This window comes from Notamacropus eugenii, chromosome 4, assembly GCF_028372415.1.
Source record: "Notamacropus eugenii isolate mMacEug1 chromosome 4, mMacEug1.pri_v2, whole genome shotgun sequence".
NCBI lineage: Eukaryota > Metazoa > Chordata > Mammalia > Diprotodontia > Macropodidae > Notamacropus > Notamacropus eugenii.
Window position 1 is genome coordinate 29,560,213 of NC_092875.1, and position 24,129 is coordinate 29,584,341.

Consider the following 24,129-nt stretch of genomic DNA (forward strand, 5'->3'; position numbering starts at 1 on the left):
CAAACCTCTCAATAAAAGTCAAATTCTCAGATGACTGGAAAAAAGAAAATTTGAAACTGGAAAACCTGGAGATGGATTTTAAAATTAATTATAAATTATCTAAAGGAAGCAAAATTTCTTTGTACTATTTTTACAAAATGGGCCAATATTTTTTCTTAAGCTGAAACAACTGTGTAAGAATGAGTTTTTCAGGACCAGACAGGTGTCTGTAAACTCAATAAAAGAAACATTAAGGAATCCTTTTGTGAGTTTAAGAAAACTGGATCCATTTCTTGGGAGGTCAGTGGATGATCATGATCGATGGGTCTGTAAGGAGTCATTGAGTCCTGTTGACAAAAGAATTGGTTCTGTGCTAAGATGGAACTTTGTAGTTTGGCGGCTGCCCTGGAGGTAGGCTGGCCTGTGCTGGGGCTTTCTGTCATGTGAAGAGTTGAATTCATATTTAGTTTCTCCCTTGGTGAGTAATAATGTCTAGTTTGGGCAGGCAAAAATCCATTTCCAAATTAGTGCGTGTATTGTACATCTTTGACTTAATTTAAGTTCACCTTCAAAAGGAAACTCTTCAGGAAAAAAACTGAGACAGCCTATGACTAATTGAGGGGTAAAAAGGAAGGAACCTTTTTGACTGAAGGTTACACAATGAATGTGAATTGTGAATCTTTGTTTTGTCAGTTCAAAAGAGCTACTGCATTGAAGTTTCTCAGCTCCCTACATTTTAAGCAGCTTTGCCTAATGTGTGGCTTGTTTCAGTTTGTAATTGAATTTTCAGTTCCAGCTATAAAACAATCTACTCTATTAAGTTCTGTTGTATATGGTTAGACAAAGAGTATTTTAGACTATTAAGTTCTCCAGGGAGTTTCTAAGTTACTTTTGCATCTTTAAAAATAAACAAACAACTTTTCTCAAAATTTTCAGGTAGGAAATGATAAAAAATCAGTTTTTGAAATAAGCTGTAAGTTTGAAGATAAACAATATTGGCCCACCTGGCCTTTCAAAAACAAAAGCCTCTAAATGTTACTCATTCTGCTGGACTGATTAGTCTATGATGTCAAGTTTTCTGGGGAAGAGTCAAAAAAGTCTCTATTCTGTGCTTTTAAAATAGGTTTATGGTAGGTAAATGCTTAGAAACTCCATGTGTGTGCGTGTGTATCAAAATATGGATATGAGAGACAGAGGTACTACAGAATGCATTTCTAAGCTTTCACTTAAACTGCCCTCAGACATCGCGAGGGGAACAAATAACGTCACTTGGGTAAGCGCCAAGACAGGACAGTGATTGATCAGGCCTCTGGGGTAGAATGAAGGGAGGAACTGGAGCTGAGTGGAAGGTTACAACTGGAAGGCAGCTGAGATAGAGATCATTCAACTTAACTTCCTCATACATAGAAGGAAACTGAGGCCCAGAGAGAAGAATGGAAAATTCCACTGTCAGAATCCGAGAATGATTCTCATTCAGAGTTTTGCTTCAGGGGATGGAATTTAGATTAAGTCAATGAAAGTATCAAAAGTCTTGTGTTTGATAGTTGGGTAATAGAATTGACTTAAATGTCTCCTAAGGTCCTTCAAATTCTGGTGTTTTGAGATTCTAAGTAACATGTTAGTGAGATCCTTTATTTGAGAGTATATTTCAAAATATTTAATTTAAACTGTGTCATTATAACTGTCAGTTTCCCTTGTTTTGTTATTCTCTCTAGACGTTTTGTCCTTGCTAATTATGATACTGCTAAAATAATTTATAAAACCTTACTTATTTTATTCTCACTTGAACTGGCAGAAATGTTTTAGTGCTTAAAGTGATCTGATTGTATTTTCATTAAAATAACTTGAAGTTAAATGTGAAAATATTTAAAACTTACTAAGAACATATTGGCATCACAAGTTAACGAATGCTGGTGTTTATTAAACTCTTACTCTGGACCAGGAATTATGTTGTTACTTCTGTCTTTGACACTAAATATTGACACAGTCTATGGGCAATCCTGTCACTTTTTCCCTGACCTTGTGTAAAGTGAGGGAGCTGGATTAGGTGATCCTTAAAGTGCTTTTAAGTGCTAAAATCCTATATGCTTCTGTTGAGAGGGGAAAAGGGGTAACTTGGAGGGACTCTTCCCCTACTAAAATATTGGCATTATAGAAAATGCTGCACTGAGTTGTTGCTTTTTGTAGAAATGCTGTTCTGCTTATCTCTAAGGGCTTTTCAGATTGGGTCACAGCTTACCAGGCTGCTGTCCTCATTGTGCAGTTGTCATGTCATTGTAGTTCCTCTCATTTCCCCTCCTGAAGAAATAGTTATAGATGACTTAATGCTCTGGTTTGTATGTTGATGCCAAGTTGAACATCTGTGGAGCTTTTACAGATCGTCCTCAGATTGCCTCCTCTTGTTCTGGCAGTCAGTAAGCAAGTACTATGTGCTAAGAATACAAAGAAAGGCCCAAACCAGCTCTTGCTCTCAAGGAGCTCACAGTCTAGTGGGGGAGATGACATGCAAACAGTTATCTACAAACAACACATGTACATGAGAAATTCAGGATAATCTCACAGGTAAGGTACAAACATTAAGGTATACTAGGAAAAGCTTCTTATGTAATGAATACAAATTGAATGAACTTCAAAGGAGAAAAGGATATTGAATAGTGGAGATAGTAGGAGAGGCTGGAAGTGACGTTGGGCAGCAAGGATGACTCTAACTTCCTACGTGAGCAGTGAGTCTGGATGAGTTTGTAAAAATGCAACCAGTGCTGGAAAGGGTAGCCAAGGAAACTGTGTCATCCAGAGGCAACCACATATTAGTGAGAGCCAGAAGAGGAAAGGTGTGGGAAAGGAAAAGATTTAAGATGAAATCTAGCTTGTTTCCTCTGGAGCAGACATTTCAGAGAGCACAGTGGGAGGCTGGGTAGCTTTCAAGTGTGAGGCTGGAGGACCTGGGTTAAAGAGAATGGTTATACAGAATTTGTTATAGTGGAGAATGGAGGAAGGAGTTTGAACTGTGGCAGCCAGGTATTCAAAATTATGGGCTGGAGTTGTGCTAATCATTGAGGAATGATTCCACAATGAAATGTCCCAGGGAACAGCTCTGTGTGCCTGGAAAGCTGAAGGAGTTGGAGGAGGGGATTGTGTGGAAGGTGCAGGTCTGACCCTGAGAATGTGTAAGTGGCTAAAAATAGGGTCTGCCTGGAGCTTGATGGAAGAGCAAGACTGGCCTACCTTCTGGACATGATAGAAAGGTCTGCTCCTTAAGCTTTAATGGCTCAGATAAATGATATCATGGTCCTGGGTACAAGACCACTTGTGCCTTATCTGAAGATCAGGCTAAACAAAGGTCATCTGCAAAGGTATAAAGGGCTTGATGCCCATGTTAGGTGGAGAGAGCTCCCATGCCAAAATGAACTCACAGATTCTTGTATCAATATAAGTAAAACTTTACTTGTCAGTTCAGATTTTTACAGTCAAAGCATAAGTGTCAGAACCCAAGAAAGTCGTTTATCAAGAACTCAGATTTAGGAAAGAGAAGCTGTCGTCTTGCATGACCTAAATGGCCTGAGCTAGTATTTTTCAATTCAGATAGAATTTAAGGGAGTTACAGGCTGTACCTGTCCTGAAATCTAGCAGCTGTTATCAGGTGGATACTAAATTGTTAGTAAAATAGGTTCCACCTTGTGAAATGGTTGTATTTCAAAAGCTTATTTGTAAGTCAGTTGTTTGGAACTCAAAATACTTTCCCCCCACAGAAACAGTGTTATTAAATGGTGATTATATACCCTAGCCAGCTCTCAAAAATCTCATTTACCCTACACTTCAGTGATTTCATGATCTCACAGGAGGGGGTATGCTCTCCACTGGTCCAGATCCTGTTCAAATCACTTACTATTGAAAAATTTATGAAATATATTTTATAGAATTTAGTCAGTGTTGATTGGAAGGAGGAAAAACAACCTTTACATCAAATATCTTTAAGGGCAAAGCATTCAACATATGTAGAGACTTAAAACAAATACATAGGACCAAGAGGCATTCCCTGCTGGATAAATAATCAAGGGACATGAACAAAGAGTTATGAAAAAGAGATTTTGGAACTACCGACAGCATATGTACGAAAGATGACTTCATTCCGATCAGCAACAGCAGGAAAAATGAGTCAGAACAACTCTGAGACTTCACGTTACAACAGCCAATTGTTTATGAAAGGACAAGGCACATTGTTGCTGGTCCTGTGAACTGGTCCAACCTTTCTGGAAAGCAATTCAGAATTATACAAAGAAAGTGACTAAAATGTTCATTAGCTTTGATACAGAAAGCCCATTGCTAGGCATATTACTTCTCCCTCCCCTTCCCCCCACCCCTCTGAGAGGTTAAAGAAAAAAAGTTCTCATGTATATATATTTAAATGAAAGTCAATTTTAACTGAAGTATTTCATGAAAGTGTGTGCGATGGCTCAGGTCCCTACTTAAATCAATTACTCAGAGGCCTCTCAAAGTGATGATAGAAAGTTTATTTACTAGATTCTCAAGAATTGGGACAATCCTATACCAGTTCACCTGGACTAGGAAAGACAAAGACAAAGAAAAGGCAGTGATTTATATAGACCCTAACACAAGTCCCTCCTCCACTGACCATTATCCTCATTAGCTGAGAATATGATCTTACATTCTAGACACGAAATCTAACCAATCCCTTTTGAAATGAAGACATCGAGGAATTATGAAAGTTTTATCCAATCATTGAGACCCTAATACACTACACAGTTTTATATCCTTATATGGAACTATTCTATTCTAAAAATATTGTAACCTTGAGCCTCTAGGTCTTACCTCACTCCTGGGAGAAGAATTACAATCTGAGAAGTCTTCACTAAACCTATACCACTCAAAAGGAAAAGGAGGGACTTTGTAATAGATTGGACCTTCACCATACCAAGTTGACCCTGCCTGGGGAGTCAGTCCATCCATCATATTCTTCTTCCTGAGTTGCCTTTCACAGTTCATTTCTTTGATCATTTGGTGCACTGGATAGAGTGCCAAGCATGAAGGCAGAAAAAAACTCATCTTCCTGAGTTCCAATCTCAGACGCTTACTAGCTGTGTGACCCTGGGAAAGTCACAACCCTATTTGCCTCAGTCTTCTCCCATGTAAAATGACCTGGAGAAGGAAATGACAAATCACTCTAGTGCCTTTGCTAAGAAAACCTCAAAATGGGGTCATGAAAAGTTGGACATGACAAACTACTAAACAATAACTTACAGATTATCTAAAAGGCCTTAAACTGATATTGTTGAACTAGAAGTCAGGGTATGAGTTACTTGACAGGATCACAGGTGGCTGAAAGTAAACACTGGAGGGACTGGAATGATCAGATAGCTCAACCTTTTATATAGGAAGACAGAAAATCCAGAGAGGTCATGAACTGATTGTACTGCCCTTGTTTTCAAAAGGTTGGGGATAGTAGCATATCATGGACACGACATTATATAACTCCTCAATCATGAATATGCAGAAAGAAGACTTAGGGCTTCCAGACACGGGAGAGTCCATTTCTTTACAGAGCCTTTACCTTTCCCCAGAGGATGGTAGAACTATCCTGACACAATTTGATTGTTTGCTGGTCCACGTCAGGCTCTTAGAGAATGTCAGGTTTGGGGAGGCCCTTAGAAATGATCTAGTCTAGAAGCTGAGCTTCATTAAGATATATATTTTATTTCAACGAGCATTCCTATTAACATTCACCTCTTGACCTTGAAAATCTATTTATGATAGAACAGTCAGGTGTTTTTTAACCTGCTCGTGGAACCCTTATAAAAGGCAGAAAGTGAAGGCTATTTTATCTCTTCTTCAAACATCCTTTGCTAATAGTGATTGAGTATTTAAGTAAAGCTGTTAGATTTTTCTTATGATCATGCCTGCCCTAAGCATCTTCTTTATATACCAGGTACTATGGAAGGTATAACACACACACACTGTCTCTCAAAATCTAAAAAGACCCATTTGACTCCATGAAAGGAAAAACAAACCCTTCCCTGACAATGTGAGCTGGCCAGAATGGTCAGGGCTGCCTTGGGGAGGTAGAGGAGGACCTGTCCTGGAGATCTTTGTGCTAACCTGGTAGGGATGTTGTCTAAGAGCAGTTGTTTCTTCTTGTGTGTGATGTATCAGAGCTAAGGTCCTTTCCCCCTTGGAGAGGCTGTGATCTGTAGCATCTTCTGGCCTGGGAGGAGTTTGGCACAGCTTTGAATGTTTCAACCAATCTGGCTGTGTGAAAATTGCTTTGTTGATTTTGGAATTCATTCTAGATTTTAAAGTTCTACAATGCATTCTGACTGGGATAATTAAAAAAAAAAACTAAAGAAAGAGCTGTAACTATTTACTTTTAAAATTATGCAATTCTGTTACTTTTGAAAAATAATTTCCATACTTCTGTATAGGTTGCAACAATATTTCACTTGTTGGTTTCCTCCTTTTTATGAATTACCAGTATTTTCTCAAACAGTATAATCCAATTAACACATAGAAACAGCCTACCCCACACTGGGGCTGGAGCTTCTAAGAAAATCTCCTCTGGATATTGACTGTGTAATGAGGTTTATGGCTTGATTTCAAGTATAAATGCAGTTTTTTTTGCATTGCCACAGTAAGCTTCACTAGCCATGACTGCCAGGAGGTAGGTGAGAGGATAGGAGGGCACAAAATAAGTAGTGTTTAACATTCCTGTTTTTGATCAAAATCACATTTTCTCCGAATAAAATAGCAAGTATTTTAAAATAGAAAGCAGATTTTCTGCCTTATAGAAAATCTATATTCTTATCAGATAAATTTGCATTGGAAATGGGTGCTTAATAGTACTTCTTGGGAGATTAATAGTACTTTTGTTGAAAAATATATAGCAAACTTAATGGTAAAAAAAAGTTGAGGGAAAGTGTGTTAATAAAAACAACTTCAGATTTTTGAAACTTGAATAATCCTGGACCCTCTGAATTTTTGAAAAAGGCAGGTCCCTCTTCTTTCCCTTCCCCTCTCCCTGGTCTTTCCTCTCTTCTTCTTCCTTTCCCCTCCTTTTCTCCTTCTCTCTCCCTCCCCCCTCCCCCCTTGGTGAAGGGGCTTAGAGTCTGGAGGCCTTGGGTGTTGATCCTGCCTCTCAGCATTCCTAGGCCTGTTATTGCTGGAGTCTTACTTTCCACATCTCTGAAATGGGGGTAGACATAGCGTTATCTTAGGGTGGGATGACTGTATAGTGCTTTGCAACCTCCTCTAGTTCCGAGGTGAGCCATGGAGCATTAGACATATTCTTCAAATACAGTTCCATGTAATGGCCCAGATTGAATTTAAGGGCCAAGCGAAAGCTGGCAGTAGGGGTCCTGGGCCTGCCTGGAGGCCTTTCTTAAGCAACCAGATTTCCAGGTTCTTGCAGATGTTTTTGTTATTATTTGCTATTTGAACCTGTCAGTTAAAAATAATTCCAACGTCAGTGTGTCTAGCGCCTTTTATAGGAAAAAGATGCTGTCTCTTAATCAAAGGTGATTCCAGATTTCTTTCTGTCCATAAATGTGCTTGTTGTGTAACGAGAATGCATTTGTCTCAGCCTCATGTAAGAAATGAAAGGCAGCAAGAAGCTGCTCCATTGTTGTCACTCCAGGCGTGTCTAATGAATCGTGTTTCCATGTTCTCTCAGTCACGCTGCAGAGTGCCCTCAGCCAGGCTAAGCCTCCTCTGAATGCTCTGTAACTGTGGTAGCTAGCCTAGAAATGCCGGACTCGTGGGGGTGGGGAGAGCATGCTAATGAGACAGCTGCATTTCAGAGCCTTCCAGCTGCGGAGCTTACTCACCATAATGATAGTGACAGGACAACTGTTGGAGATGGAAAAGAAAAGGCAATTCAGGTTCTTTGCTCTGTCAGAATTTGTGTTCCACACTGGCTGCCATTTTAAAAGTCACTTAAAAATAAGTGTGTTTTAACATGAAGATGGAGGGAAACACTGATATTATTTTTTCTGGAAAAAAAATGGAGAGGGAAGAACATAATTACCAAATGCCAAAATGTTGTGTCATTAGAATCAATATCAGAGTGGCTTGTTAAAATCCATTGTGGGAGTGATAGTCCTACTATGTGCCAGGCATTGTTCTGAGCACTTTCATGATATGAATCTCACTTGAGTCTCACAACATCCCAGGGGTGGAGGGGTTATTGTTGTGTCCATTTTTTACATCTGAGGAAATGGAGGCAAACAGAGGGTAGGTGATTGGCCAAGCATCACACAGCTGGTAAATATCAGAAATAAGATTTGAACTTAGCCTTCTGCTCCAGGCTTGGTGCTCTATCCATTGTGCTCCCCCAGCTGCTTTTGGTGTGAACAATTGTTTCTGTTTTTTAATTCTAAAGCATCTGAATTCAAATATTCTAATGCATGTTGTTTCCCTTTTCTGGTGCCTAATTCTTTCTTTGGCTTACTCCTCAATTGTAAAGAATGTTGAATCTTCCTGTAAATTTCCCCCCAATGGAACTACATGTAGAAATGTCCCTGTCAACTTTATCTTTCTTTCTTTTGATAAATAGTAGGAGCTTTAAAGGTGAGATCGGTCGTTATTCATTACTTAGAAATCTGTGAAAGTAATAGGGAATGTCTAGCCTTTCTGGTTTTCAGAAGTCGTTGGTAACTGTTGTATTAAACTTCTTTTATACTGTATAGCTATTACAGTAACATTGCAATATGTTTGTTTTCAATGGCAATTGTCTTTTGAAGGTCTTGTGCAATTTATCCAGAAGTGACCTGTTCAGTTGCACTGCCTTCTTCAATTTAAAGTTTACTGGCTTTCTGTGAGAACTGTGTTCCATTGAAATGATAACTTGGATCATGTCTGAACTGTTACATTACTGTGTGTGGAAACCTTCATTAAAATTCTGATTATACTCTGTCTAACAGAGAACTCATGCTGTTAAAGATACCTTAAAAAGACATTATGCTGTTAAAATTGTGAACTGCAACTGTGCTTCTGTGTGTGCTGAATATTATCAGTACTCCAAATCGCTTATAGCTGCAAATAGGTCAAAACAAATGGAGCATTTTGATGTGTATCTCTTCTTCTGACTTCTGGTTGATTGATGAATTGACATGGGGAAAGTTAAAATCCATTTTCCGCAAAGAATTTGTAAGTAATACCAATAACACCAAATTGCCTCAATGCACTAGCCGTGGTAGGAAATTAGAGCTCTAAGTGGGTTGAATTTGGTATAAGTAATAAGTCCATTTAGCTGTTAATAAGTTCAAATACAGATTTTACAAGGTGATCAATGGAAGCCTGACTGATCAATAGTTCTGTATATATTGTATTTTATGAGTATGATAAAATTTTTCAGAATTGATGTAGCTTTACACTTCTTTGGTACTTTTTGGAAGTCACTTTTTAAGGAAAAAGCTGGGCTTTGAGGTATTGTTTCAGAAGATATTTTATAAAAATTACAACAATAGTTCTAGTAATAAAATTTCAGTTTGGTGTGAAACCAATTTACATCATATTTTTACATTTATAACCCTAAATTCTTTTAAATTTTTATAATGCACAAGTAGAGACTTAAAATTTTGATAGGAACACAAATGAGAAACAATAAATAAACCGTAGAACCCATTTTCGACATAGACCATCTTTAGCTTCTTGACATTGTAATCTTCCTGGGAAGTAATCTCCTTGTCCCATGTGCCTTGCTTTAGTCTGTCAGTATTTTTGCAGTGTGCAGCAAAAAATGATTTTCAGTAATTTTAAATAGCTGAATAAGTAGTCCTATCCCTGAGAGTTCTTTTCCCCGCTTCTTATATTTGCAGTGGCCAATGCGGTTGCTGAATTTAGTGTTCAGGATAATAGGTTTCATTAGTTTTGATGCCTGAGGTAAAAAAGCTGTAGGTGGGAGTAAGGAGTGTTTTTTGATGTCTAGACGTTCATTTCAGCTGTTGCTGCAATATGATACATTAAAAGGAAATATGTAACATAGCTCAGAGGAAATATGTATTCTTTGAAAGTAATTCCACTTTTAAACTGCGTTCGGCAGTGTGACCTGAATTCTAAAAGCATATGGAGCTGAATTTCTTTAAACGGTTCAGAATCTGGTGCCCCTCCCTTCCTTGTTTCATCCTCCCTCAACCTCCCTCTTTTTTTTTTTTTTTAAACTTCAAGTAAAGCGTGTCAGTTTCCGTTGTTGAATTGGAATGTCTATCTTTCCAGGATCTCTGCTGGGAAACACAAATTCATTGAAGTATATGCCACTTTGATATTTTGCCATGTTGACTTTTTCCCCGAACCTTTTACATGGTTTTCTTTCAAAGAAGTGTATTAATTCTGCAAGGAAGCAAATTATACAACGTTGAAAGAAGTTATGTTATAATTTTGGGAAGATTATGAAAGATTTTATTTTAGGGTATGCTAAGCTATACTTTACTTATTTAAATTCTTTATCCTACAATCCATCTCTCAAACTCAACAGTATTTATTTAAACTTACCTGAATTCATTTAAATAACTTGATTTATAAAGATTATTTACCTGAAAATTTAAATAAAAAAACTTTTACTTTTAGCCATTATATTCATGTGTATATAATATCTCATAGATAGACCATTAAGGATGTTCCCTTTATGACCACATGTAAAATTAAGCTTTGTTTTCCTTGATTTGGTTGTCTGTTAACTAGTATTTGTTAAGTGCCTATATGTGCCAGGCACAGTACTGAGAGCTGGGGACACAGAGAAAGGCACAAAACAAGAACCAGCTCTCAAGGAACCCACAGTCTAATGAGAGATAACTTGCAAATAACTATATACCAATAAGAGATATCCTGGATAAGTCAGGGATAGCTACAGAGGGAACTGGAAAAGAGTTGAAACTTGAAAGAAGCCAGGGAAGCTAAGAAATGGAATTGAGGAGGTGAGAGTTTCAGGCCCAGAGGCCTGACATTTGCAGGATTGAGTGTTGTGTGTGAGAAGCAGCAAGGACACCAGTGTCACTGGATCTCAGACTGTGTGGAGGGGAGTACTGTGCAGAAGATTGAAAATGAGGAAGGGGCAAAATATGATGGGCTTTAGAAGCCAGACAGAGGATTTTTATATTTGATCCTGGAGGTAATAGAGAGCCACTGGAGTTGAATGAATGTGTGTATTCCCAGTTGATATGATCAGACCTGCACTTTAGGAAGATCAGTTGACAGCTGAGTGGTTCCGATTGTAACAGAAGCAAGAGACGACTTAAAGAATGTTTTGTTTTGATTGTCTCTTTGAGAGAAATTATTATTTCTCTCTTATATTAATAATTAATATGAGAGGGATGGTAGGAGAAGTCCAGATGTTATTTTTTTCCCCTTTCTATCCTCATTCTTAGCCCAGTCTCTCAAGGACATTTCTGACTTTGCCCAAAACTTTACCCAACCTGACCATCTTATTTAGGTGGAATTCTTTCCCCATCACTGCTCATTGTTCACTGTCTGGGGAGAGGACAGATTCTTTTTTTGTCCATTGCCCTTTTTGTAGATTGCTTGAGTCCGAGTGGTCTGGCTTGAACTGTGACATAGTCATATCTCCAGCCTCTCATTAGAATAAGTTCACCTCTCATCTTAATATTCATTCTCTCATTAATTATTAACCAATCAGAGTTGATTTCTGTCTGTTGGAAATATCCACTTTTCCAAGGACATATAAGTGTAGATTAGCCTCCATGATTTGTTTTTCGTTTATGAGAGAAAGTCAAATAGCCATCATTTTATTAATCATCTAATAGTCATAATTAATGAAGTTGATTACCCAGAGATTATACTTCTTGAATTTTTCATGTCACATCTTGATATTAATACTTAATGCATGTAATTGATAGATTTGTGGCTTTTCTTTTTTCTTGCTGATCACTTTGAATAGATCTTACACTATCCTTACATAGGATATTGATATGAGCAACTCTCCTCCCCCCCAACCTCCCTCTCCAATCAGTCTTGTAGCATTTGGGTATTACTTATGTTGCCCACCTTCCATTTCAATACCAGATACATATATATTATTGGATATGCAAATGGAAGGCAATTTCTTTGGCTCAGGCTGCCATACAGGGTAGCTAAGAACTCTCAGCCCACCTAAACTTGGTTTACATGGGTTTTAAATGTGAAACATTTCATTAAAACTTTACCAGTTAGCAGAAGAGTAAGGGAAAATATTAAAACACACACACACACACACACACACACACACACACACACTCTCTCTCTCTCTCTCTCTCTCTCTCTCTCTCTCTCTCTCTCTCTGTGTCTCTGTCTCTGTCTCTATATTTCTCTCCTGGCATTAGGATTTCTTCCCAGTTCCTGTGGCATTGGGGAACAATCTGCTTCTGCTTTGAGACTCACATTCTGGTGTGGGCAGGGTCACGGAAAAGATCTTTTGCATAGCTTCACTGGAAGTTGAGAGGAAGAATCCCTCGTGGCTTAGGACTCTCCCTTTGATCACAGCATCTGTTGCCTCAGCAGCTCCCTTCCTCTGTCCACACTGACCCAACACAATTTTTTTCCTGTACTCCCTTCACCCCTTCCATTCAATCTTCCCCTGTGATAAAGAGTACCAGTTAAGCAAAAGCATCTGATATGTAATTGCATCTGACTGTGTGCACACAATTCATTTCTAGCTGTTCCAAATCATGGGGAGTGAGGGGTGTTTGATTATTTCTGGGAACATCACTAGTTTTTCAGTTATTCAGAATCAACATCTCTTTTTAACTGATCTTTCTATTGATCCTCTACTTATGCCTTTGATTCTGATGAATTCATTTTTAGTCAGTTGATACATATCTTTCTGTGTTTCTCTGCGATTCTCCAGATTCCTCATTTTTCTTTTTAACTGTGTGACAATATTCAATTACATTCAGACACTCTAGCTTTTTCAGTCATTCCTCTGCTTGGTGGGCATCCCCACTTTGATTCTAACTCTCTGTCCCCAGGTGCTTCTGTGTGTTTTGGTGTATCTTGAATCTCTCCTTCTGTCTTTGACTTTCTTATTAGCCGGTTGGTTTTCCTCTAAGGATATGAGGAGCTTAGTCACTTTCTGTTGCATACTTCTAAATTGATATCCAGACAGTTGGACCAGTTCACAGCTTCACGAGATATATATCAGTGTGTCTTTTTACAGCCTTCCAGTATTGACTACTGCCATTTTTTTGTTAAGGTGACTTTTGCTGTACATCTTCTTGTATTAGGCTACCACTAAAGTTGCTTATCCATGTGAATCTCCATTTTTTCCAAGATCTATTCTCACTAATCACTATTTACTTCATAATTCAAATACTCACTGCCCTATGTCCGTTTTCTGATGGGAAATGGGCTCCTGGGAATTTTTGTCAGGTCCATTCTTAATAAAGCTTCAATAGAAATATTAGGAAAAAAGTGTTTTCCTCTTCCCTCCAGGATCAAATATAAAATCCTTTGCTTGACTTTTAAAGTTCTTCATAACCTGGCCCTGTTCTGCCTCTCCAGTTTCCTTACACCTTCTTACCCTTCCATCTCCTAAGCATTTTCCGTCTGTTCCCCGATCCTAACCCAAAATGCCCGAAACTTGTTCCCTCCTCATTTTGGCTTCCTTCAAGGCTCATCTTTAATCTTCCCTTCTTCAAGAAGGCTTTCCAGGGCCTCCTTAATCTCAGTGCCTTCCCTCAGGTCATCTCCAGTTGTTATTTATTGGCCTATTGTCTTCTCCTAAAAATGTGAGCTCGTTGAGAACAGAGATGTCCTTTCTGTGCCTTTCTTTGTATTCCCAGTGCTTAACTGGAGATGCTTAATAAATGTCAGTATTCTGACTGAGCTGCTTGAAAACATGGATTGTACCCCCCCCCCCTTTTTTTTTTAAATCCCCTTGCTGTGTGGTACGCACTTAGTAAATGCTTTGACTTGACTGGACTTGACTCCTCAGCCCATTGAGTAGAAGTGAAGATAACAGTCATTTGAATGATGTAAAAATGAAGTAAATCTGAATGGTCACAAAAAGGATGTAAGAGCATTTGAGTTGAACCATGAAAGAGAGAAAAGGTTTTGATAGACTTGGAGACGCCTTCCTGTGCAGTAGTCAGAGATGCACACACCCAGTGAGTGATCTGGCAGGTTTCAGGGGGAAAATGGATACCAGTTATTATTAATCACAGCTCTCATAGAGATAAATACATGCAGACTGTGTGCTCACTTCTGGGGCTTCAGTTTGACAACCTTTTGCTTTTTTGTCCCCCACTTGCTGGGAGGCAGTCATCCCCCAAAATAGAAGAGAGATCATTCTGTTTGTTACTGAGGTTTGTGGTAGGATCTGTGACAGAGGAATTTAAAAGACCTGCATCTTGTGCCTTCTCAGGGTTGCCATGGAATTAATTGTACAGATAATGACCTAATTCAGTTTCAATTTGCTTTTGCTTCTCTTTAAGTTAAATGACTTGTAAATGCTTAATAAACACTCACTATAACAACAGAAAAATGTACCTGAAGAGGTTTGTCTTTCAGATTCAAATTTTTCTTTCTACCTTTTGCTCTGTATAAGTTCCCAATCATCTCTAACCTTACCCATGTGAGTGCTCCATGAGAGAGAGAGAGAGAGAGAGAAAGAGATAGCAGTGAAATGCAGATGACCCTGAAATGTACTTTCTTTCCTCAACTACAAGCTGAACCTGCTGAACATCTCTTCCTGGATATGTCTATGCTGTGTGTATATGTACATCAGTGCATATCTGCCTGAATATCTATGTATACATCTAGATCTGTCTGTCTCTGTCTCTCTGTCTGATATATAGATAGATATAGATTCCATATAGAATCTCTCTATAGGTAGACATCTATCTGTCTATACTTAGATAGATGTCTATCTTTCTCTTTATATCTAGGTATGAGCTATTGAGATAGAGATACACACATGCGTATCTACCTATCGGTACGCACACACGCGTGCGCACACACACACACACCATGGACATGTGCAAGGAGAGATGGCCAGCAGATATACAGAAACACACATCCTCTCCTACCCTCCCCCCCACTTTTGTACGAGTATAAAATAAAATAAGCCCCCAAGAGCAAGAATTTTAATTTTCGTCTTTGCATTTTCATATTACAGCTCGTTGCCTTTTTGATTCAGGATTTTCCATGAAATCTCAGAGGAACTTACATGGGTGTTTCCCTGAATAGTATTTATGGATCCTGCCTACCTCCTTAGTGTCAAAGGTTACCACTTTTCAAATGGAAATTTGTATAATGTGTCTAAACATTTTTATTTACTAATGATTTATAATTAGAGGTATAAGCTATTCATTAAATAAGCAATTATTTGGAATTAAAAAGTGAGCTATGATTTTCTAGAATAATTTTTTCTTGGAATTCTACCTTTGGGCTTGATTCAATGGACCGTTATTTTATATTAACTTGAATGGCTTCATAGTCTTATTTCTCAGAATTTACTCTCAAATTGTGGCATTGATTAGTTCTCAGAAGTGATTTTCACTTGGAAAAGTTTCCCAGTATTTTTTCCCTTTTTTCACATGAAAAAACAAAGAACTACAGCAAGGTGATGGTTTAATCCTAAGAATATTTCTCTTCTTACTTTTTGAGTTCTGCAGATGGCCTTTCATGTGCTGATGAAATTGTGTGGTCTGGCATGGATTACTTTATTAATAATTCTAATGCTGTTGATAACTATTGATTTATTATAATTATCATTTAAATGATAGCATTCATTAATAATTGTAGCAGAATTATTGAAGAGCCTAATGCATTCTTATATTATGTTTCCCTTGGTTTTATGTACATTCTTCTTCTAAATTTTGTCAGATTTATTTTGCCTGAAACTTAAAATTGTTTATGTTCCTTTAGTGATAATGAGTGGGATAGGTTTAGTGAAGACTTCTCAGATTGTAGTTCTTCTCCCAGGGGTGAGGTAAGACTGAGAGGCTCAAGGTTACTATATTTTTAGAACAGAATAATTCCATATAAGGATATAAAACTGTGTAGTACATTAGGGTCTCAATGATTGGATAAAGTTTACCTAATTCTTCAATGTCTTCATTTCAAAAGGGATTGGTTAGATTTTGTGTCTAGAATGTAAGATCATATTCTCAGCTAATGAGAATAATGGTCAGTGTGGGGGAGGGACTTGCGTTAGAGTCTATATAAATCACTGCCCTTTCTTTGTCTTCGGCTCTCCTACTCCAGGTGAACTGCTGTAGGATTGTCCAGATTCTCGAGAATCGAATACATCTCTTTTCTGTCATCACTTTGAGAGGCCTCTGAGTAATTGATTTATGTAGGGACCTGAGCCATCCCACACAATAATAAGATATCAATTACTTAGGCAATATGCTATTTAGACTTTTAAAATTCAGTTATTCCCTGAAGAATAAGATTATGTTTAGAGTGTTTTCATTACTTGTTTAATTTTTTGCTTACTTTGGGTTCAGACTTTTGATTTTATAGATGGGGTGAATCCTTGTCTAGAAACTTGCACCTGTGAAGAACCACCACTCACTCACAACTTAGAGTCTTAGAAAATTGCCCAGGGGTGGGGAGAAGTTAAGTGCCTTGCCAGGATCACTGTGTTGCTGTATGTCAGAAATAGGACTTGAGCTCAGGTTGTCCTGACTCCAAGAAATACACCATATTCCCCTATTATTTAAATTTACTCAGTATCATTTTATTTAATTGAATCTATTTTACATTTTTATTGTTGCTTGCTGGTTTTTATTTTATGAATGAATATGTAACTTCCTTCTCACCTTTATCCCTCTCCCACCCAAAAGTGAATATATATTTTTTGAATGAGGAAAATTGTGCTGTGTATGCATGAGACTGTAGTATTCCTTTGACTGCAAATCTGTTAGTATTTTTAAAATAATTAAAAGACTAAAGATTAAAAATTGTGAATTAGCCTGGCTGTAATACAGAGATCTGTGTACAGGTATTCAAATAGAGTTTAGACACTTTTTAGCGATGTGAAAGTTATGCTTTTTTGGAATTATTACAAATTTCAAAACTCAGGTGGGCCCTGGCACACAGTAGATGCTACATGTAAGATATTTTTCTTTCTCTGATTTATTCTCTTATCATACTTTTCACAGTAGATATTACAAGCCATCTTTTTCATTCTTAGAACTTCCTATATTACTTTCTTCCCAGCTCCCCCATAGTATTTACCTTTTTATTTGTTAGAGAAACATAAAAACCATCCCTGGCATGTTTCCTATCCTCCCACTTCATTCCTCAGAATCCCTCTTGATCATCTCCAATTCCCTTATTTCCTTAGGCCTCTATTTAAAGAGGTGGACTCACTCTTTGGCAGGCTCATCATCCCACCTCTTCTGAGAACTTGTTCCTTCAATTTCATTCACATAAAAAACTTACTTCTTCCTCATTTTCAGTCTTACTTTAAGTCACTGACTTTTTTCCTACCACCTGCAAATATCCCCAGTTCTCCTCCACCCATTAAACACCACCACCAACACCAATAACGACCAACAACCAGTAACAACACTTCCTGTGACCCATCCAGTTCCTCAGGCTATCCTAGATCTGTTTGTACTTTCACAGCCAAACTCCTTGAATGTAGCTTTACCCACTGCCTTATGTCTACTCCTCAGTCCCTTGTAGAAGAATCTGGCATTTGCCACTGAGTTGAAAAGGCTGTTCTCAAGGTTACCCAAAGATTACCCAACAGTCTTTCATTAATCCTGTTCCTATAACATCTCTCACAGTTTTCCCCCTCTCCCCATTTATTTTGTCAGTCAACAAGAATTTAACACAGACCTCGTATATCCTATGCATTGGCTAAGCCTTTTCAGGCTACCCTATTTCAGGTCTTATCCCTTCTTACCTGGATAAGTAGTAGGCTACTAATTGCTGTTTTCCCCTTTGTAATTCATCTTCTTGATAGCTGCTAAACCGGTATTCCTGTGACAAAGATGATGCCTGTGATCCCTCAGATAAAGAAACCTTGAAGACCATCTGGTATAGACGCCTCCTTTTATAAATAGAGATAAGGAAACTTGTGGCCAGGTCATGGAGGTGGCAGGTTTTGGATCTAGTTCTTCAGATTTCAAATCCAGTGTACCAGATCTGACTGTGCCTTTGTTTAAGTCTCCAGGTTAAAATATAAATTCCTCCACTTAAAGCCCTCCATAACATGTATGGCCTGCCTCCATGCTTCTCTTTGTCTCTCTTTCTCTCTCTCTCTCTCCCACACACACACACACACACACACGCACACACGCACACACGCACACGCACACACGCACACACATATGCACACTGGCCTGCTAGTTGTCTGCCTTGCAGGACATCTCATCTTGCACCTCCATGCCTTTTCACAAGTTGTTCTCCCCATCTCTTCTCTTCCCCATGGACTCTACCTTGCCTCAAGAATCCTCTCCTGTGCACATCCATCCTTTCAGTAGTTTCATACAACTGTGATTCTACTATGTATTGGCTTACTTGAATTTCTGTTGCATCTCTTAAATAAAACGTAACCCCCTTCATGGCAAATCCTATTTTCTCTCTGGGCCTTGTAGGTACTTTCCTCTATGTGGCAGGAGCTCTGCGAAGGCCTGGGGATACAAAGAAAGGCAGGAATAGTCCCTGCCTTCAAGGATCTCATATTCTAATGCAGGAGACAAAATGAAAACAATGATGTACATGAAAGATCCATGTGGGAAAATGGGAGGTGGGTGTTTAGTGGGGCATTCGGAGGGGCCAGGAAAGGCTGCTGGCAGAAGGTGGGTTTTTAGTCCAGACTAGAATGAAACCAACGAAGCCAGGAGATAGAGATAAGGAAGAATTTGGAGAATAGAGAACATCCACTCACTTAATAATTGATTCCTGCTGTTTTCAGATATCTGGTTTGTTGAATATTAGATCTTAGCTCCTGTAGGAGAAAAGCCCATGACTGTATAATCTTTCAAGCATTTACAATTTCTTGAACTAATGTGATTAGAAAAGATCCTGATATATTTTTGAGGGTACAACAGTATAGTGAAAACAATTTAACATATTTCTCATCATTTTAACTTGTGTTTTTATTCTCAGTTGCAATACTATGTTGTCTTCTGAGTGATTTTTTTTTCTGAGATAAGAAAAGGTGAGAGGAAATTGAGTTTACTCAGTAAATGTAGTTTTTATTCTTCCAGCTACCTTGCTATCATGAGTTGAAATAATATAATTTGTAGAGAAGGAAATTGACTTCTTGCTCTGGGGCATTTTGTCCTTGTTTATCCATTTGTAAAAGAATGAAGATTTTAGGAATGCATGAGGCACTATGACTGCTAGATTCCTTTATTGCCTGTTGTACTTGTAGTTCAATATAAAATCTCAAAGGTAACCTTACATTTGTCATTTTGTTTCAGCGGATGTTAATAAAGGTAGAAAACAACCTGCTAGTTATTAGTATGAGACTGGTGTTCATGGAACTTGGAAGTTCCTGTTAGGAAATCAGTCCTATAAGATGCCATTCTGTGAATTTCTCCCGGCCAGGTCATGGAGCCTGGGGATGGAGCGAGTCCTCAGCCTCAGCCCCTCATCAGTGTCCTCTGACTTTGGTGCATTGCTCATCGTGAATTAACATATTTTATCTTTAGGATGGTATTCAGAATGGCTGATAGATTCACATAGTGCTTTACCTATTTTATTTGCTTTCATTCTATTAGCCCAGTGAGGTATTATTACTGCCATTTTAGAGAAGAGAAAATGGAGGGTTTGGAGAGGTCAAGAGACTTGGTGGTGGTGGATGAGTAGTAGGTTTGAGAGGCGATATTAGAACCTAGGCTACCATTTTATTCACTGCTGATTTAGTGCATGGTACAGTTGAAAATGCCTTGGCCTAAAACTAAATCAGGTCTTGCTCTCCTACCAATGCATTGTTTTACCTTGAATCAGTTTCCTTTCCTCCCTAGGCATCTTGACTCTATGTGAAAGAGGATGAATCAGATGATCTCAGTGTTTCTTCTGGCAAAAAAATTCAGTGGCTCTTAATACAATAATGTCATTTGTACACTAATTTTTTCCGCACTGTGACCAAAAAAAAAAAAGCAAATTTATAACATATTTCTCCTCTTCCTAGTTTCCCACCCCAAATGTTTATGTCTGTAATAGAGTGGTCAAGAGATTCTCACCTACAAAGTCACTCTTCTATTCTGAGCCATCCTTGAGGATTTGAGAATTTTGGAAGATAACTGTTTGACTTAAGTAGAAATTCAAGGGGGAAACTGAAATGATTTAATGGCATAACTGTTTCCATTGAGGGCTGTAGATAGATTTTCTTTCTTGTTTTGGTATTAAAATGACTACTATGGACAAATTTTTCCCTATCATTTTGTCAAGATCAAAAGTGAATTTGAAAGTGAAATTTCTATTCTATCATGTATGCATTATTTTGTGTAATATACATTAGATTATAATGAGGAATGTGGAAAAGACCATTATTACCATATTAAAGAAGAATTTCTTTCAAATTTTCCTCTTTCTGTTTATCTGGATGTCCTGCTTAATAGTCGGTCTGTGTTTTGTTTTGTTTTATAGTAGTGGAGGAAGGACTATGGGAGAATGGCCTTTCCTATGAATGTAGGACCCTGCTCTTCAAAGCAATCCACAACCTATTAGAAAGGTAAGAGAAGCCCTATTGGATTTTGTATTTTTGGCATCAGAGTAGGAGCGTTTAGATTAGTGATGCCCAATTATGGTTTTGAGATACCCAAATGTGAACATTAGTTTTATTAAGGCATGTACTGAAAGTCTCCAAAAGTTCCCATTCAAAATTAATTTGCTTGCATAATTTTTTTGTCATAAATTCTCAAAGGCCCAGGTAAACTTGGGTGAATTTTACCATTCTCTTGACTTGGATCCCTATCCAGTGAACACATGGTACCCCCAATATTCTTGGACTGCATTTGCAATCACGTATTTAACAACATTAGAGAATAAAATTTTACTCAAACAAGGAGAAGGATGAAATGGAAACCTTTCACTGAGCAGCCCTTAGTCCCAAAGATGTACATTTCCCACATGAGGACAGGCCTTTCGTGGTGACTCCTGTCCAAGTGTTGTGCCTTCTTGCACTGCTCTCCTTTGAATCCACTTATAGCCCCTCCTCCTCATTACCATGTGTAGAACTACTTTAGGAGCACACATAGCTCTTTATGTTCTCTGAATACTTGAATGGGAGAGGCAGGGGGAAAGCACTATCCTAGCTCTGAACTGCAACGCGTGTCCCTTTCTGTGTGGCAGACACAAGTAATAGGGCATCTGTGCTGAAAGGATTGGGAATCAGTGATTTAGATGCTCCAACTAGCGTGTGTGTTGGGAAGCTAGTAACCACTTAGGTGGCCATCTGCTAGAAAATGTTAACTATTCAAATGCAAACTTAGATTTTTTTCTTTCTTTAAATGAACTGGAAACTCTCTTGACCATGGGAATGGGGATGACACCTGGAACTTATGGAGCATCTACCACCCTTTTCTTTCAAATAATCACTAGGGTGAATGACTTGAGGTTCTGCAGTTCCTTGAAGCACAGTTTAGAGTCTTCTTCCCTGTGGAAGTAGGGGATTGATAGCTGAGCTCTTGTTCCTGGACCCAAGACTCTTTAATAGAAACCTCTGATAAAACCATGTCACAGAATTACTGTTCTTTAGAATAATGATTTTAAAGATATGTTTGGTACATTTTGGATGTTATATTTAAAAGGTTCTATTAATAACAACTGTATGCCTCCTCAGAAAGGAGGATGTTTTACAGAAGAAGGATGAGTTAAGTATTCTGAAACTAGAGGGGGAAACCCAGGGATTTTCTGTCATCAGGTTTTTCTTTTTTTTCTCTTCTACTTGAACACTAATTAGAAAGTAGAAAAGAGGGTAGAAGTACATTTTAAAAATTCATTACACTTCATTAAGAGCAGGGAAAAAATCCAGAGGATAGCATAGGGGCTTGGTTTTAAAAGGGGTAGCTGAATTTAAATCAATATTTCTCACAAGTTTTGCTGCATAGAAAGAGGAATGGAGGGCAGAATCACAGGGGCTTGTTCAAGACTGGGGGTTAGATACTAGCAAGAGGTGGAGTAGTAGCTTGGGAAATCACGTTTCCCACTCGTGTTGCTACTGCGTTCCTCTGTGATGCCTTTGGTAACCGAAGCTGAAAGATGGTGAGATCCGTCAGAGTGATTTATAGGGACCTTTATAACAGGCCACATAACCTTGGTAACTTTATTGAATATTTTGTAAAGTTCACATAAGTGGCTTTAATTCAGTAAAGGCATGGAGAAAAAACCAACCAACCAAGCAACAACAACAAATTCTGGTTTTTTCTCTTTTTCTCCATGAAGTATTTCATCATATTGTGCCCATGGAATTTTTATTAGCTCTTCTACCATTGAAAGGAGCCCCCTTGATTCACAGTTTAAGGCCTTCTGATTTAGGTAGCAGTAAATAATCTTTTTAGTGTCTTGTAATTAGCAAAGCATTGAAAAAATTGCCCTCCCTCTCAAGAAAATTGATTTGGAGCTACAGACTTAAATTTTATTCAGTGTTGAGATTTCTTGAATCTGATACCCATCGTGATAAATTGGTGTTGTGTTTCTCCAGTAGACCCTACATACTTCTTAAGCATAAATATAAAATTTCCATAATCCCATGCCAAATTAAACCTAAATAAATATTTTCCATTAATTGGAATTTGTTAAAAGTGATTCTTTTGTTATTGAAAGTTTTATGGTACCTGAAAATATTAGCACACATTATCTCCTTTTAAAAATGTAGCTTGTCATGTTGCACCACAGATCCAAGATTTATCCAGTTCATTAGTAATCATGAATGTACTTGGACAAATAATTATGTTCTTTATATTAAGATTTAATTTTATTATTGACTTACCTGTTTTCTCTTTTGGGAGAAAGGAGTCAATCAGTGAGGAGATGGCCCAAATAATTTAAACTTCCTTGATTCACATCCAATTAATTTCAAATTTTTCAAAATACATATTATTATGTTGCAGTGAAATTTATTTGTAAACTGTTGAAAAAGAAAACACTTGTAAAATTAAGAGTGTCATTGTGAATCAGACTCCCAAATCCACCCCCTCTTCCTCCCTTCGCTTTTCTGTTGAGGGTCCTCTCATCCTTTCCTGGATCCAAGTTCCCAGGCTTAGACTCAGCAGCTCATTCCTAATGCAGTCCAAGTCTTGTGGATTCAGCTTCCACAAGAGCCATGTCATCTTCTAGTTGATCTCCTTTTCCTTGTTTTCTTCCCTCTTCAATCCATGTTTCACTCAGGCACCAAATTGATATTCCTCAAGAACAGGTATGATGGCACTACTCTCCTGCTTAGGAAGTTTCCACGGCACTCCCTCTTGCCTCTAAGAACAAATCCACCAGTTCTCTTCACCACTGGCTTGAACCTTCCTTTCCAGACGTCTCTTTGCTGTATTTTTTGTCTAGCCAAACTGGCCCCCTGGCTGTCTCCCTTCTCTGGTGTTTTTCTCCTGCTTCTGCCTCTTTGAACCCCTAAGTTCTTCAGAGCATAACTAAAAGGCAGCTGGGGATCAATGCAAGGAGCCCTGGGTCTGGAGGCAGGAAGACCTGAGTTTAAATCAGGCCTCAAACACTTACTAGCTGTGCGACTCTGGGCAAGTCACTTCACCTCTGTCTGTCTCAGTTTCCTTAACTGTAGAATGAGGATAATTATTGTGAGGATCAAATGAGATAATATTGGTAAAGTGCTTAGCACGGTGCCTGGCACATGCTAGGTGCTTAATTTATTCTTTGAATCCACTTTTTTCCATTTCCTTCGTTTGTTTCCTTTTTTCCTATCTTCCACAAAAATTTTATTTTCATTCCTGTTTTAATGGTTGGTGCCTTTTCCCTGGAAAGAATATTTGGTTCTGTGTCTTAATATTTGTTGATTGTTTAATCAATACAGAACTCTAAATAGCTATCTCTACCAGTGCAGTTCAGGGCAGGTTCAGTGACTTGTTCAGCATCATTTAGTCCAAATAGGTCAGAGGCGGGATCACCCCGTCCTTTCTGACTGACGCTGTCTCTGACACTCTGCTACACCTCTGTGCCTCCCCCCGCCCCCATCCCACCCAAATGCCTTGTATAATGTGTATGTGTACTTTATGTTTG

General features: G+C 38.3%; 1 protein-coding gene across 7 annotated transcripts in view; it reads left to right on the forward strand.

Annotated features, from left to right (window-relative positions):
- The window catches only part of MED13L (mediator complex subunit 13L), a 415,471-nt gene that overhangs the window by 199,568 nt on the left and 191,774 nt on the right, over nt 1-24,129 (forward strand). For 5 of the 7 annotated variants that reach the window (XM_072600340.1, XM_072600342.1, XM_072600338.1 and 2 more), the window contains exon 3: nt 20,536-20,620. The exons of 1 other annotated variant lie outside the window; for it this stretch is intronic. In XM_072600340.1, coding sequence (XP_072456441.1) covers nt 20,536-20,620 — 85 coding nt within the window. The remainder of the gene's footprint in view (nt 1-20,535; nt 20,621-24,129) is intronic. One more of the 7 variants, XM_072600339.1, reaches the window with a different exon arrangement.